Source organism: Gracilinanus agilis, chromosome 1 (genome assembly GCF_016433145.1).
Source record: "Gracilinanus agilis isolate LMUSP501 chromosome 1, AgileGrace, whole genome shotgun sequence".
Taxonomy (NCBI): Eukaryota; Metazoa; Chordata; class Mammalia; order Didelphimorphia; family Didelphidae; genus Gracilinanus; species Gracilinanus agilis.
The window spans coordinates 86,119,661-86,135,523 of NC_058130.1; the positions used below are offsets into that span (position 1 = coordinate 86,119,661).

Below are 15,863 nucleotides of genomic sequence, written 5' to 3' on the forward strand. Positions count from 1 at the left end.
ATCAGTAAGATGTCACATAAAGATCATTCAGATAAAAGTCAGAATACCTAGATTCAAGTCCTGCCTCTGCCACCAACTAGTTATATGAACTCATCTAGTCACTTCTTTTCCCTGAGCCTCACTTTCCCTGTTTGTAAAATGAAAGATTTGAATGAGATGATCTCTAAAATTCTGTTATGGGAAAAACATACTTATGTTGAGAACACCTTATTTTTTGCAAAAAATTCATATGCATTTGTGGGAATAGCTACCAAAGATATAATTTAACTCCTACACTTGCAAAATATCTCATGGCTGAATTTGTGCTTTATTTTTTTTCTTTGATGTTCTATATTCCCTTGAAAGTTTATACTTGTTTTATAGATCACACATAAATTGCATAGCAAACTTAAGTTGTAGTTACTTATAAAACAAATAATACTGTCCCTTCTTTTGGATTTTATTTTTTCAATCAGCAAAAATACTTTTTCTTTCCCACCTACCTTTTCCTCCCTTCCACATTGGGGAGAAAAAAGTCTTGCAACAAATTTATGTAATCAGCTAAATAAATTCCAGTTTTGGCCATATGCAAAAAAATCAATCTTATACCCACCTTAATCCCAAAAGCTTCTGTGAAGAGTTGGGTACAATATTTCATCATAAGTTCTCTGGAATTAGGGTGGTCATTGTCTTATTAAGTTTTTATATTTTTCAATTTTATCTTTATAATATTTTATAAATTGTTCTTTTCATTCTATTCATCTCATTCTGCATCAGTTCATACAAATCTTTTAAGGTTTCCCTGGAACCATCCTCTTCATCATTTCTTAAAGCACAGGAGTATATTGTTACATTTATATACTAGAATTTGTCCAGCCATTTCCCTTGGTGCCCCCTTTAGTTTCCAGTTTTTTGCCAGCACAAAAAAAAGAGCTACTATAATTATTTTTGTATACATGGCTCCCTTTCTTCTTTCTTTGATCTCTTCGGTAGTAATAGTAATTCCAGATAAATCTGTAGCTTAAAAGCTTTTTGGGCATAGTTTCAAATTGCTTTCCAGAGTGGCTAGAGAAGTTTACATCTCCACCAACAATGCTTTAATGTGCCAATTTTCCTTTTTTTTTAAGCTTACCAGTCTGATGGATATGAGTTAGAACTTCAAACTTGCTTTAATTTGTTTTTCTCCTTTTACTAGTGATTTGTAGCATTTTTTTGTATGGCTTTTGTTAGCTTGAGTTTCTTCCTCTGAAAACTGCCAATTGATATCCTTGGTCCATTTATCAATTGGGGAATGAATCAAATAATATTCTAATGATCAAGTTAGAAGATTCACATTCACCTTTGTAAAATAGATTAGTATAATCTTTTCTTCTCCACCCCTCCCCCCGCCAAACCCTCACCTTCTCTCTTAGAAGGTATCAGTATCAGTATCAGTTCCAAGGCAGAAGAGTGGTTAGGGTTAGGCAAGTCACAAAGCTAGGAAGTGTTTGAGGCCAGATTTGAACCCAGGGCTTCTTGTTCCTAGGCCTGACTTTTAATACACAGAGTATCACCTAGCTGCCCTTGATATTTTCTTTTTGTTATTTTCATTACCTTACTATAGTGAAATTAGCAGGTTGTGTATTTCATTCAGGAGAATTTAGAAATCAAGACTTTGTGTGCGGGCACATATACACACGCACACATAATTTCAACCAAATTTTCTATGTGATTTCAGGACAAGTATAAGTTACTTAAAATCACAGAATGTCAGAGCCATAAAGGACTATAAAATAATGTAATATAACTCCCTTCATTTACAGATGATAAATTGAGGCCCAGATAGGAAAAGTGATTTGTCTAAGCTCTCAGCCAAGAAGGGACAGAACTAGTCTTCTGATTCCAAATCCTTCTCTCTATTACATCATATCCCTTTCATAGCACAATGTACATAGAGCCATTTGTGGTATTATTAATGGTGTCATTTAAGAAAGAAACAGGTAACTAGAAAAAAATAAAATATCTTTTGAATAAGAAGAAACAGAAGTCTGAATTCCAAGTGCAATAAATAAATAAACAAATAATGGAAGGAGTGTCGCACTTCAGTTCATTCATCCAACAAACATTTATTCAGTAGCTTCTTAACTAATCAAAGATGTTTACCCTAATAATAGGGAAGGGATTTGATAACTAAGACACTGAAATTTCCCTGTACCTTTTATATTAATAGTAACTCATATTGAAGTCTAGAGGAAATTAACTAGTCTGAAATTCTTCCGAGGCCTTTTTGTGCTTTAATTTATACAGGAACTTGAAATGTCCTTTCATTTTTGGAAATGTTCATACTACTAAAGGTCAAAACTCTCTAACACCAATTCTGGTGGTTGATAACTAAGGGACATGGGAGTTTTGTCAATTTCATTTTTCCAATTTTCATTTTCTAATTGTTATGAATTAATGAATGAAAAAGCATTTAGTATTCATCAAGTCATCAAGGACTTCTGTTCCAGGCATTGTGCTAAGGACTAGGGATACAAATATAAAAAGCAAGATGGTCTTTACCCTCTCCAATGGTTCCCAAACTTTTTTGGCCTACTGCCCCCTTTCCAGAAAAAAATATTACTTAGCCCTCTGAAAATTAATTTTTTAAAAATTTTAATAGTAATTAATAAGAAAGATAAGTGCACCTGTGGCCATTACTGCTCTCCTGGATCGCTGCAGCACCCACCAGGGGGCAGTAGCACCCACTTTGGGAATCACTGCTCTAGACATTTAGATTCTAATAAATGGACTGGTGACCAGGGAGGTGTATTTTCATCTAGGAAGTCACAAAAATGGTGAGTGAAGCCATAGAGCAATTGGTAACCTGTACTTTCCAGAAATAGTCATATTAATTTAATTTTATTGCTCCCAGAGAAAGAGGAAGAAAGGGATAGATGGAGGGGACATCCAGCTAGATGTGCTAAATTCTTATCAATCAGGAGAGACCAACCCCAAGATGGGTAGTGGAGGTACCAGGTCAGAGACTGAAAATATACTTAGGTAATAGAGCTAAAGGTAAACTTAGAGATCATTTAGACCACCATCTTCATTGTACAGATATAGAAATGGGTCTGAAGAGTTAATGTGATTTGCCCAGGATCAGAACTAAGATTCAAATTTAGTTCTTTTTACTCAAGATCTCAAGCTCCTTCTGTTAGGAATTTGGGTTAGAATTTTAGAAAAGGCTGTTTCACAGTAGCTGGTCTCCATGAGGCAGAATTCAAGTCATATATCTCTCTTTCACAGAACCAAGCTAAAGAACCAAGAATATGAAACTTTAGATCATTTGGAGTGTGATCTAAATTTAATGTTTGAAAATGCCAAACGTTATAATGTTCCCAATTCAGCCATCTACAAACGAGTTCTAAAAATGCAACAAGTCATGCAGGTAAGCTCTCTTGGTATTTGGGTGGGAATAATTTTTCTGATGTTCCGTCTTTCTTTTTCTTTCTTGGAGATACTGTTGACCATCTTCTCATTGCAATACAGTCTAAAGGACCACTGATTCTGCAGACAGGGCCATGCATACAAGTGGGTCCCAGACATGGCTATGTATTGATATTTAGATGACCCTCTTTTTACAAACAGTAACTCACCTACTAGTAGTTCACTGGTGCCTGAAATCCTCCACCTTTAAAGTTTTGTGCTCTTGATTTAATACTCCATCTGGCCCTTTTGAAATACCCTATTTACTATGTTACAAGTTAATTTATCATATTTGCTGAAAATTGGCTTAGCACAATAGTAGAGAGAACTTAACAGCTCTCATACCTAGAGAGGCAGGATGGGACATGACCATTGGAATGAAAAGAAAAGTTGGAAACACAAAACTTAAACTTTTCATACTTCTCAGTTTTACTTTTTTCCATAGGGCCTTGAACCTCCCCCCTACACACATACCCCAAAAGTCTTAGAGTAATACCAAAGACCACATTAGGCCTTCTAAATATAGATCGAACTCCTGAACTCATCATTTCTGGTCCACACAAAACTCCAATATAATTTTCCCACTTTATCTCATACTGCTCCCCTACAATTATTTTATACTCCAGCCAAACCAGACTATTTATTGTTCCCTTAATATAGTCCACACTTTAATGTCTATCTTTACACCTTAGAATGCATATTCTACTTCTTGAAATCTCTCTCTTTAAAGACAGTTTAAATGCTGCCTCTTCCATGAGGCCATCCCAGCTAGAAGAGCTTACTCCTTACTCTGAATTTTTATAGCACAATAGTTACAGTAGAAAATAACACAAAAATGTATTCAACCGCCATAGTGAGGATACATGAAGCTTAGAGAAGATTTGGTCTCCATCATCAGGGTCCTACAGCTTACAACTGCAAGGATCCCATGACTTCTGGTACCAGGCCCACCTGAAGAGGAATATTTTTATCTTGTATGTGTCTATCACTTTCTTCCCACATCCTCTCTCTCCTTTGTGGAACTTTAAGTTCCTTGAGGGCAAGAACCATGTTGTGTTTTGTTTTATTTTTTTAGCAGTTAATGCAGTGTCTTACATAGAGTGAGCACCCAGAAATGTTTAGTGAATGAAAGAATTTTGTATGGCTGACAAGGTAGTCACAAAGACCACCACAGATTTTATGAACTTATTATTTGCTGTTAAGTACTTTCTCTATGTTCTGTGAGCCTGCTAGGTTAGGGCTTCTGCTCTATTTGGCAGAAGCCTTTAAAAATTCATGTGTTGCTTGAAAAGTAGATCTTCTTTCAGCTCTCTCTTCAAACTTACATTGTTTTAAGCTAGACTGCCCCTCAGAAATGAAAGGCACTTATATAATTTTTTAAAGTTGTGTGAAGAGAGTACCACTTCATATGGCCACTAGAGGAAGGAAACACTGGCATTTTAGGTCTCATTTGTTATAACTTGTAAAAGGTTTCTTCAAGTATTTTATAGTCTTCAACGCTGTTGGTTAGAATTGATTCCTCAAATATCTAGGTCCTTTTTTGACCTGCTTTACTGTCAAACAGACTTTCATTTAATTGTGCTTATTGAAAATCTAGATATTCATGCATCCTGCTTGTAGTTGTATCTTTCTGTGTGAATCTGATCTTTGCAGCTCTTTATTATTTATGTATTCCAGGAGCATTTAGTAGAGTGAGCCTGACTCCAGGGATTTGCTCTCTTTCAGGCAAAGAAGAAGGAACTTGCTAGGAGAGACGACATTGAGGACGGCGACAGTATGATCTCTTCAGCCACTTCTGATACTGGGAGTGCCAAAAGAAAAAGGTATTTTTCTCTTAGCCATAATCCTCTTCCCTTCATTTGTTTATTTTGCTTAAGACAGAAAAATCTGATAGTGAATATGAATTATATAATTATCAATTAGATTCTTTAATAACTTGTCGTGTCAGAATATCAATTTTAAATTGGACATTCATTTTGCTTTCTTAAGCACTAAAGTACTCTACTGGTTCTTAGTAGGATCTTAATACACAATGCTAAAGTGACAAAATTATTTATATCTCCTCACACTTGCAAAAAAAAAAATTAATGTTTTAGAAAGCCACAGAAGAATCAGAAGTAGTTCTTTCTAGATTTTAATTTCCTATCCCTACAAAAACTAGCAATTTAATACTAATTAAAATTAGTTATGAACATCTGAACTGTTTTTGGTAAAGTAAGTTTTTATTTTTTTTTCTTGTTATTCCAATCTAGTTTTTAAAATGTTAAATCACAGGATACTAAATCATATCTTCATGTAATTCATGAAATTATTAAGACAAAACATCCATTTTCTTCCCTGTAATCTCACCCTTGATTTTTCTTGACCTGCAGGTCAACCCCCAGGGGGTTTCTGGAAAGGTGTTTATTGGCTATAAAATCTCCAATACCTAGATTCCTCTAGCTCCATTGTATTAGATAATTTCTGTGGGGCAACTCAGATTGATTCTGACGCTGTGAGATGTTTTTTTTTTTCTCCCTCACCTCTTCTTTCTTAGGCTCTTACATAAAAAAGGTCCTGAAGTTAGTGGAATAATTGATAAGAGAGTAAGCCAAGTGTAAAAAATAAAATATGGTTGATCATGAGGCCCAACAGATTGAATTGGAAGGAGTAAATTAGTGATTCCTTACATTGTTTTCTTCATACACTTCTTTAACAAAAAGCATAGGATTTAAATCTAGTCACTTTAAAAATGAGAGGCTACTCTGTCTTTTCCCACTTATATTAACATTATAGAAAACTTTTTCCTTTGAAAATGTTTATTTTGATAGACTCCCATAGCTAAATAAGTCAGTGCATCCTGAGATGATAATCACCATTTCTGGCCTATGAATTTTAACCCTGTAAATTCTTAATTCTTTGTTATATGAAGGGAAGGAGGGAAAAATGGGAAACAAAATCCCAAAACTTCAAGAATATCTTTGAGTGCAATTTATACTACATTACTACTTGTGTTTTGTAGAACAATGAGCAAAGATAAATACCTTTCAGGCAAAGAAAATATTGAAGGCAATAAATGATGATAGTTTACTACCATTACTAAAGGAAAAGAGTCTTTTTAAAAAGCTAAGTGATTTAAAAACTAAAAAAAAAAAATTCAAAGCCACACAAACTATGAATTTCGTTGGCTTGAAGTTTGCAGGATTCACTGCAGCAGATTAAATTAACTTTGCCATTAAGCCACTATCAAAGAAAATTAAACTGTGTTCTTGGAATAATGATTCTAGCTCTAATGAAAAGTTTTTATCACTATCCAAGGATTTCGGGAAATGATGTATACAGTAAGTAGACAAGCATAAATAAGAAAGCAGAACAAATATAACTTATATGTTGCAGTGCATGCTATAGCCTAGCAGTTCAAAGATGAAATGCAACTTGAATGAATGTGCAGTGAATTAAATATTTTGAGATAAGCTAGTCTTTTTTAGGTGGGGGAAGTATTCTAGGAAAAAAAGAAACATAACAGACTGTCTTTGGGTGCTTGATTACTTTGGCAGATATCCCTCCATGAAATGTAGAGTAAACATGTTCATTTGACCAGACTAATATCAACTTTACCATAGGAATCAGTGCGTGCGCTCCCAGAGCTACCCTTGGTTAATAAACTGTCTTCATGCTGCCAGACCTGAGAATTACTGTTATGTGTGCTTCTCTGTATGCACTTTGTTAATGCCAGAGAAGAAGTACAGTCACCTGTAGTCCTTTGTTCCTCCTCATGAACATGAACCTCCTCCTGTTTCCCCCCAAAAAACAGTGATAAAGCTTGATTTTCAATGTCGACAGGTTTCCAAATTCCCCTGTTGTCTTTGACCTTTGGGGATAAAGAGCCCCTTGCCTTTTTCTCAGCCACATTTAATTTATATGTGTCTCTCTGATGTTTGCTTATTTTGTTTCTTTCGACATGTAAAATGTTTGTTTCTGCTTTCCCAGGAACACTCATGACAATGAGATGTTGGGCCTCAGGAGGCTATCCAGGTGTGCACACATTTTTTATGCATAAACGTACTTCTAAAGTTTAAATTTTTCTGGGGTGTGGTCACCATTGTCTAGGTGAACAGGGAAACCTACGGTTTTATTTTTAGCACCAAGCTATTTTAGTTTAAAAAACAAAACAAAACAAAATAGTAGCACCTCTAGAGTATTAAAAAGTGTCCTCAGTAGCACAAATTAACAGGACATCTAGACTAGGGAGTCAATCACTAGCTTTGCTAGAACCAAAAAGTGCCTTGTTAGTAAGCTTTTTGAGGACAACCATCCTTTATTGATATCTCCTACAGTAGTTGTTCTCAGACTTTTCCACAGGGGTAGAACATAATTTTGTTTAAACAAATCTTTGTCAGAATGCTTTAAAATCCTTTAAAAAATGCTTGTGCCTATTAACAAACAACATAAGATACATTTTTTAAAAATACTTGGAGAGATTCAGGGTTCTTTACAGCATAGTTGGTGGAATACTGCCCAATAACATTAAGTAGAGTTAGATTAGTCACATAATAGATTTTCAGGGGGAAAAATGATATTTAATTCCTGGGCTCAGATCTGGTTAGTGTTGATTAGTTAAAAAGATAAAGCCAAGAAATTATTAGCATAAATGATGAATACAAGGCTCATCCATCATTGTTGGATTGGTTATAAAAGATCTTGATACAGGGGCCTTAAAGTCCAAGGCTTTTATGTTGATTAGAATGGCAGTAAGGATCTACTTGACCTCTGAAAAGGGGAATAGCAATAAATAAGAAACTACAGAGGAAGTGATTTTTGCTGTGCTTGTGAGTATGAATAGGTAGAATGAAGTTGGGACTGGGGGTGCAATGGAGGCAGCCTAGAACATCCCAAACAGTTTAATGAGGTGTTTAGATTATAGAACAGAGCCATGGCTTTAAAAATAGAAGAATAGAGTAAATCTAAAATATGATTTAGAGGAATTGGTAATATAGGTTGTTAACTCTTGAGTAAGAAGTGTAAATGGCTCTAAACTTTCAAGCTGTGTAGACTCCAATCTATTGATGATAATGGCAAAGCAGAAATAGAATTTGAATTCAGTTTTAGACATTCAATTTTAAGTGTTCAGGATATTTCTAAGGCAAGTACTGGAGAAGTAGAGGATAATGATAAGATCTGAAAATTATTTTTATTATAATGCTCATTAAAACCATGTGAACAAATGAGGATCTTCACAGTTAAAAGTTACAAGTTAGTATTAGAGAGAGAAAAGGAGATGTTTAAATAAGTGTAGCTTATGGGGAGGTATATAAACAAATACAAGCTGAATTATGAATGAATGAATGTGAAATAAGCCCAGTGTTGTGGAAACAGAAGCTAAAAGTCCATCCTACAGATTGGGTGAAGCTCCCACTTGGACTGGTAGCAGGAGAGTGGATGACTTTTAAACAAGAGCAGTTTCAGCTGAATAATAATAACAGAAGTCCAGTTAGATCAGGTTGAGAGGAGACTTGGTCGTGAGGTGACAGAGGGCATAGGTATAGAAAAAACAATCAAGACTTTCACTATGACTTCAGAATGATGAGATTAAATCAGACGCAGATTCGTGTAGTAACAGTATTTTTGTAGTACTTTGGATAAGAATTCTCTTAACCTCCTTTTCCTTCTCAATTGAAACATAATCTGCAGAACCGATATGATAGGCAGTAAACTAAATTATATTCCTTGAACTGAGAGAAAGGATAATATCTCTAATATTTTTATGAGTTAAGAGTGAACTTCATGGGAGAAGGAAGCATTTTACTTACTGTTCTCAGATTAATATTGACTTCCCCAGATTTTTAGGTGCTTTCTTACGTGGCACCTGTTATTCATCTATTTATTCTTCATAAAAGTTTCATGAGATCCCTTATACCTTCAAAGGGTCTTAAATTTGTGTGAAAGTCACTAAAAGTGTTTATTAAGCATCTGTTGTTTAGGTACTATATTAGGAAGATACACTAGGATTTCTTTCTCCATGCAATCTAAAATGCCTGACAATGCCCAGGATACAAATGAGGCCCAGAAAAGCCTGGCCACTAGGGTGCATCTACCTCTCCTTACTCTACATCCAAGTTCTTTCACAGAATGCTGCTGTAGCTACTCTCTGTAGTCATTTGCTGCATACTCAGGTTTTGGGCCTCAGAAAACTGGGAAGGCATTAGGAGGTTCTGTTTTTAAGTTCTTATTAGGTATTATGAATGTATAAAAAGAAGAAAATAAAAGTGGCAGGGAAAGTTAGAAAAGCATCCTCTGTTGTAATCTTTTTGGCCAACTTCCCAAGACTGGTTTTGTCTTTGAAAGCAACGAAGCAGGCTTATTAACATCAACTTCTAATAGAGTACCAGGGAAAAAAGATCCCAAATAATGTTTAGGACTGTCTTACCTGTTCTGTACCACAAATGAGTTAGATAGGTGGAGGGGAGGGGAGTATTCTTAATGTACAAAAATTTATAGCAAATTGAGTTTGAAGCATCAGATTAAAGTAGTTTCCTGGTTATGTCCTTTTTGATTTCAGATTTGGGACTTGTCTCACTAAATGCTGCCTGCCAGGTGTCAGTCATTGGAGACAAAATGACCATCTACCATCAGTTGTCTATCTGACGACAGCCAAGAGTAGTCAGACCTCTCAGTGTTTATAGCATAATGTAAAGATTCAGTTAAATTTGCTGTATAGCTACATGGGAAAATGCAAATTCTCTGCCTTTGTTATAATTGCTTCCAGATTTATTTAAAAACTCTTCCCCCATCTTTAAAATTCTCAAGTGAAAGTTACTTTCAATGCTCTAGCCTGATAGCAATTTTGGTATATAAATATCCAGAATAGATTCCAGTCAACCAGAATGAGAAATCAGCTCCTCTCCTATTAGAATGTTGTTGTTGTTGTTTTCTGACACAATAAAAATACTTTAAAATACTTCCATTTTTGGAATTTTTTGAACTGATTATGATTTCAAAATGAAATTCTTGAGGGTTTTTTTTTTCAACTTAAAATTGAACTTTCAGAAAGTCAGGCGTTCGGGTTTTGTGACATAGGACCTATAGACATTATTTATTTTCTTCAGCTTCGAGTCTGGAGCCCTGTTTTATAAAGTCTCTGGTTCAAAAATGTTATGAAGGTCAAAATAACCTGTATTCTAAGTCCTGATATCAGGTGTAAGGTTTCTCATTGTCTAGTTACTAAAAGTTTGGAAAAGGAAAACTATTCCTACCATATCTTTATCATAATCTCTTTGGATTCATCACATCTTTCAAAAGAAACTGCTTCCAAATACACTGAAGTGCTAGACAAAGCCTTCAAGAAGAACTATCACTTAATACCTGGTTGGGGGTGGGGGCAGTTTTGTTTGTTTTTTGAAAGAAAGACATAAAACTAATACCATAGTGCTCCAGAAGCTCATTTACAGTAGGGAAAATGCAGCTCCCATCAGAGCGTGACAGTGATTCTTTAAATAGAAGCAATGCGGATCTGTGGTTTCTCTTCTATATAAATTGCTCCAGCTTGCCATTACCTTTTAAAATATTAGCTTTAAAGAATTAGTAAAACAGACACTCGGACAATATTTTAGGATTTTAATGTAAGCACAGAAATGTCTTTGCCTAATTGTTTTAATACCTTGTTGAATTTTTGAGAGGAAAACTTCATAACTCAGAGTGTTAGTAGGTGATGTCTGTTTAAGGATGGATTGACTCCTAGCCACATAGTTTGTTCCTAGAGACACCTTTTGAACTATAGAATAGGAAGCAGACAAAAATATTTGCCACCAAGTCTCTGCACAGCCATTTCTTCTTACTTTTAGGTTGTCTGCCTCAGCTGCTGACTTGGAGACTACTGGTTCCAGTCCAGCTGGGAGTTCACCACCAAAGGCTTATGGCATAAGAGCCCTGGACCGGAAAACAGGAGACCTGGGTTCTAGTGCTGACTCTGCCACTAACTCACTGTGTGACCTTCGGCAAGTCACTGAACCTCTCGACCTCAGTTTCCTCAGTTATAAAATGAGGGGGTTGGACTTAAATGTTCGCTAAGGTCCTTTATAGCTCTAAATTCCGTATCACCCATATCAGTTTTCTAAGTTTATCACTTCATAACTGGGGGAGAAATGAAATTGTGGAATGGGACTTCCACACATTAATAGAAGATTGGCACCAGCTACCATGAGAGGCTTGGACAAGCCATAGACCACCTGCATCCCCAAATAATCCCACATTAGCTTTCTTCTTAAGATAAGCATTGTTGTTGCAAGACAAAAACAGAATAAGCAGATGGGACTGGCCTGGTTCACACAGGGAGGAAAAGAAACTAGGACTTGCCATGTGGCATACCAGTGAAGTATCTATAATGTATAGGTGTTCCCTCATACTCTGGGAAACACTAATCCAATATGCAGGCATGCATGTTTTCAGCAAACTTCTTAGCAACCAAGATGATTAAATCTTAATGAGGACCTCAGGTGTTAGGAATTTTCTCTTTCTACTGTTGTTCCCTGATACATTTTAGGTATATTTGTAGAATAAGAGCATTACTCAGTTTAACTGAAGTCTTGCTTTGTGGGTCTTAAAAACTAAAATTAGATATTAGTTGTTAAAGAATTTCATTTTTCCTGAATGTCAGGTCTTTCACTGGAAAGTTTGCATAAAGATAAATTTCTCTCCCCAAAATCCATTAGCTAAGAACCCTATTGACCAATTCTGAAATAGCCACCCTTTTGTAAACTATTTTTAAAATTTGCCTAATGCCTATTTATTAAAAATTGCCTTTCCCCTGGCAGCTCCCATAATAATGCCTTAGTATGTGGCATTGTTTATAGGCATATATGGCAAAGGGAGGCATAATCATTGTGAAGTGCCAGGTAGAGAAAGAAAGCAGTGCCATTTCCATTTTCACCCTTGTGAAAAGAAGAAATTGAGTTGTCTATTGTTTTGCTCCCTTAACAGTAAAAAGAACATAAGAAAGCAGCGAATGAAAATTTTATTCAACGTTGTTCTTGAAGCTCGAGAACCAGGTACAGGCAGAAGACTCTGTGATCTTTTTATGGTTAAGCCATCCAAAAAAGACTACCCCGATTATTACAAAATCATCTTGGAACCAATGGACTTAAAGATTATTGAACATAACATCCGTAATGACAAATATGCAGCAGAAGAGGCAATGATGGAAGATATGAAACTGATGTTCCGAAATGCAAGACACTATAATGAAGAAGGCTCACAGGTACTGTTCAAACCACACAAACACGTTTCCTTTTGGGCTTCAGGGCAGAGGTATATGTAAACTCTGGAACTGTGATTTCATCATTGTGGGTACTCTGTCCATCAATGCAGATCACAACCCCTTCACAAAAGTCCTCCTCCAGTGCCTTTGGAAGGCATAGAGGAAACCCAGGATTCTCAAAGGTTATGGCAGCAGGGTACAAGTTCTGACAGATCCTACCCTACCAAGCATCAGGTATGGGACTTAAGTGATAGACTTCGTTCCCTAAGTGCAGCAAAACTTATCACCAGAAAGTTGACAACAAAGTCATGAATTTTTTTGGACATGTGTTGACCCAAACAAACATTTGTACTCTGAAGATGTTTATAATTATATTTTTTAGGACATTCCCTTCAGTGGTTATGCTAATTACCAATCTTGGATTTTAAAAAGCAAACAAAAAAAGTTGTTTTAAATAAGAAGTTTAATTGATGCTTTTTGTTTTTACATCCCATTCAGTTTTCTGAAAGTGCTACCCTCTCCAAATTGAACTTTCACTTTGGATAAAGAAAAAAGTTTTTAAAAAAAGTCGGGGGCAGCTGGGTAGCTCAGTGGAGTGAGAGTCGGGCCTAGAGACGGGAGGTCCTGGGTTCAGGCCCGGCCTCAGCCACTTCCCAGCTGTGTGGCCCTGGGCAAGTCACTTGACCCCCATTGCCCACCCTTACCAATCTTCCACCTATGAGACAATACACCGAAGTACAAGGGTTAAAAAACAAACAAAACAAAAAAAAAAAGTCTACAGTGACTATATCTAACAATGTATAGATAACATTCTTCCCGAAATTCATCTTCCTCTCTACAGAGAAGAGGGAGCTATGTTCATTATCTCCTCTTTGGTTTTCTCTTGTGATCTTTTGTTTACATTATTGTAGTGCTCTAGGTTATTATTTTATTTTTGTTTATTTCAATCTCCATACAGTTCCCTTCTGCAAATTCCTCATATTCATTTCTTATCCTACAATATTTCATTATTTTGATATACCACGGTTTATTCAGTCATATTCTGCAAACAACGGAACTTTGTGTCCAATTCTTTGCTACTAAAAAAAAGTGCTGCTCTTAATATTTTGTTATATATTGAACTTTGTTTCTTGTCTTTGACCTCCTTAGGACATGTACCCAGTTGTAGAATCACTGGGTCAAAGGATATGAATTTTTTTGGTCTTTCTTTGCAAAAACACCCTTTTTTTTTTTTAAAGTTTCATCTAGATGTTCATATGGATTCTCTGCTTATCTGTTCCATATTTAGTTATTAAACAACTTACAGGTTACGCATGACTAGGGTTATATTGATGATTAAGTATAATAGTGAAAAGAGAACTTGACTTGGATGAGAGAGTGAAAATAAGGGTTTAACTTGAAAATAAAATTGGACCACACTTTTCAAAATGATTGGGATTTTAAAGACTGCTTCACAAGAGAGATAGCTTCTGAAGCATAAGTTATAGAATGGTCTCTATCAGTTTATCAGATAAACGTAACCCAGAACCATAGAATTTGAGAGATAGAGTGGACCTCAGGGGTCATCTAAGTCCAACCCATACATAAAGTAATCATCACTAGAACAAACCTGGCAAGTGCTAACAAACAGGAGTTATAACCCTGATTCAATAAAATATGATGCATCATTTGGTTTAAGAAAAAAAAAATGAAACTGGGAAAAAGATAGCTCCAATGAAGAGGAATCGCAGAAATTCAGAGTTGGAAGGGACCTCATTGTCTATCTAGGCCAACTCACATCCAAAAAAGAATCCCAGCCTAAATAAGTGCAAAAAAATTCATCACTCTAATAGACCCAAACGATCATCCAGTCTTTGCTTGAAGCTTTCCAAGAGAGGTGGAGCCCAAAATCTCCTGGAGCCTGTTCCACTTCCAAATAGCTTGAATTGGTAGGAAGATTTCCTGATGTCAAACCTAAATTTGCCTCTTTTAAAGTTCTACCTATTGTGCCGAGTTCTGTCCTTTAAGACAAATGGAACACATCTGTTTTCTTTTCATGGTATGTCCTTTCAAATACTTGAAGATAGATATCATTCTTCACTAAGCCATCTCTTCTAGGCCACATATCCCTAGTTTCTTCAAACAATTCCTCCACTATTCTGAAGAACTCTTTAGTTTCTCACTCTCCTCCTTAAACTATAGTACCCAGAACTGAACTCTGTTCTTTAAGATGTAGTCTAAACAGGATAGAATACAGAGGATGATCTCTTCTTTATTCCTAGAAGCTTATCTCTCAATGCAGCCCAAGATCACATTAGCTGTTTTTAACTGTCATGTCAGCCATTTGACTCATATTGAGTCCACTAAACCCCCATATCTTTTTCAGACAAACTTCTAACTACATCTTCCCTCTCTCATCTTGTGAAGTCAATTTCTTAAGCCTAAGGGTGAGGTTTACATTTATCCCATTTAAATTAGATTCAACCCAGTTTTATGGCCTATTATCATCTTTTTAGATCCTGACCTTGTTGTCTATTATGTTAGCTATCCTTACCAGAATTGAGGCATCTGAAAATTTGGAGTGTATACCATCCATTTAAGTCAGTGATAAAAATGTCACAGACCACAAGGCCAAGCACTCTGCTGGAGACCTCCTTCCAAATTGCCATGAAACCACAGAATGGCTCTTCTCTTTCACTTGGATCATTTAGCTAGTTCTGAATCCATCTAATTGTTATGTAGTGTATATACATCTTTTCTTTTTTTACAAAAATCTCTTGGTACTTTATGAAATATTCTGTTCACATCTAGGTAAACTCTTTTAACTGTAACATTCCTTTGATCTATCAGTTTAATAATGATGTCAGAAAAGGAAAAAAGTTTTTTAGTGTTTTGCTAAAACTTTGCTGTTCTTAGTGATCTTTCTAACTTTTTTCTAAATGTTCACTAACTGGCCACTTAATATATCCTAGAAATTTTTCCAAGAATCAAAGTAAGATTTACTAGTCTATGATCTACTGGCTCATTCCTTCATATTTTAAAAATGATGTTGATGTTTGCACTTCTCCAATCTGGAAATTTCTCTTCTGTTCCTCTACAGTCTTTCAGATATACCAGTGGTTCCCAAACGTTTTTGGCCTACCACCTCCTTTCCAGAAAAAATATTACTTTGCCCAATGGAAATTAAAATTTTTTTTTAATTTTAATAGCAATTAATAGGAAAGAT

At 35.7% G+C, this 15,863-nt stretch overlaps 1 protein-coding gene across 1 annotated transcript in view; it reads left to right on the forward strand.

The window, feature by feature from the left end:
- PBRM1 (polybromo 1) overlaps positions 1–15,863 on the forward strand; it is a 118,567-nt gene that overhangs the window by 38,229 nt on the left and 64,475 nt on the right. The window contains exons 13-17 of the mRNA XM_044676605.1: positions 3,247–3,388; positions 5,152–5,249; positions 7,396–7,440; positions 11,247–11,399; positions 12,382–12,658. Of these exons, the coding sequence (XP_044532540.1) occupies positions 3,247–3,388; positions 5,152–5,249; positions 7,396–7,440; positions 11,247–11,399; positions 12,382–12,658 (715 nt within the window). The remainder of the gene's footprint in view (positions 1–3,246; positions 3,389–5,151; positions 5,250–7,395; positions 7,441–11,246; positions 11,400–12,381; positions 12,659–15,863) is intronic.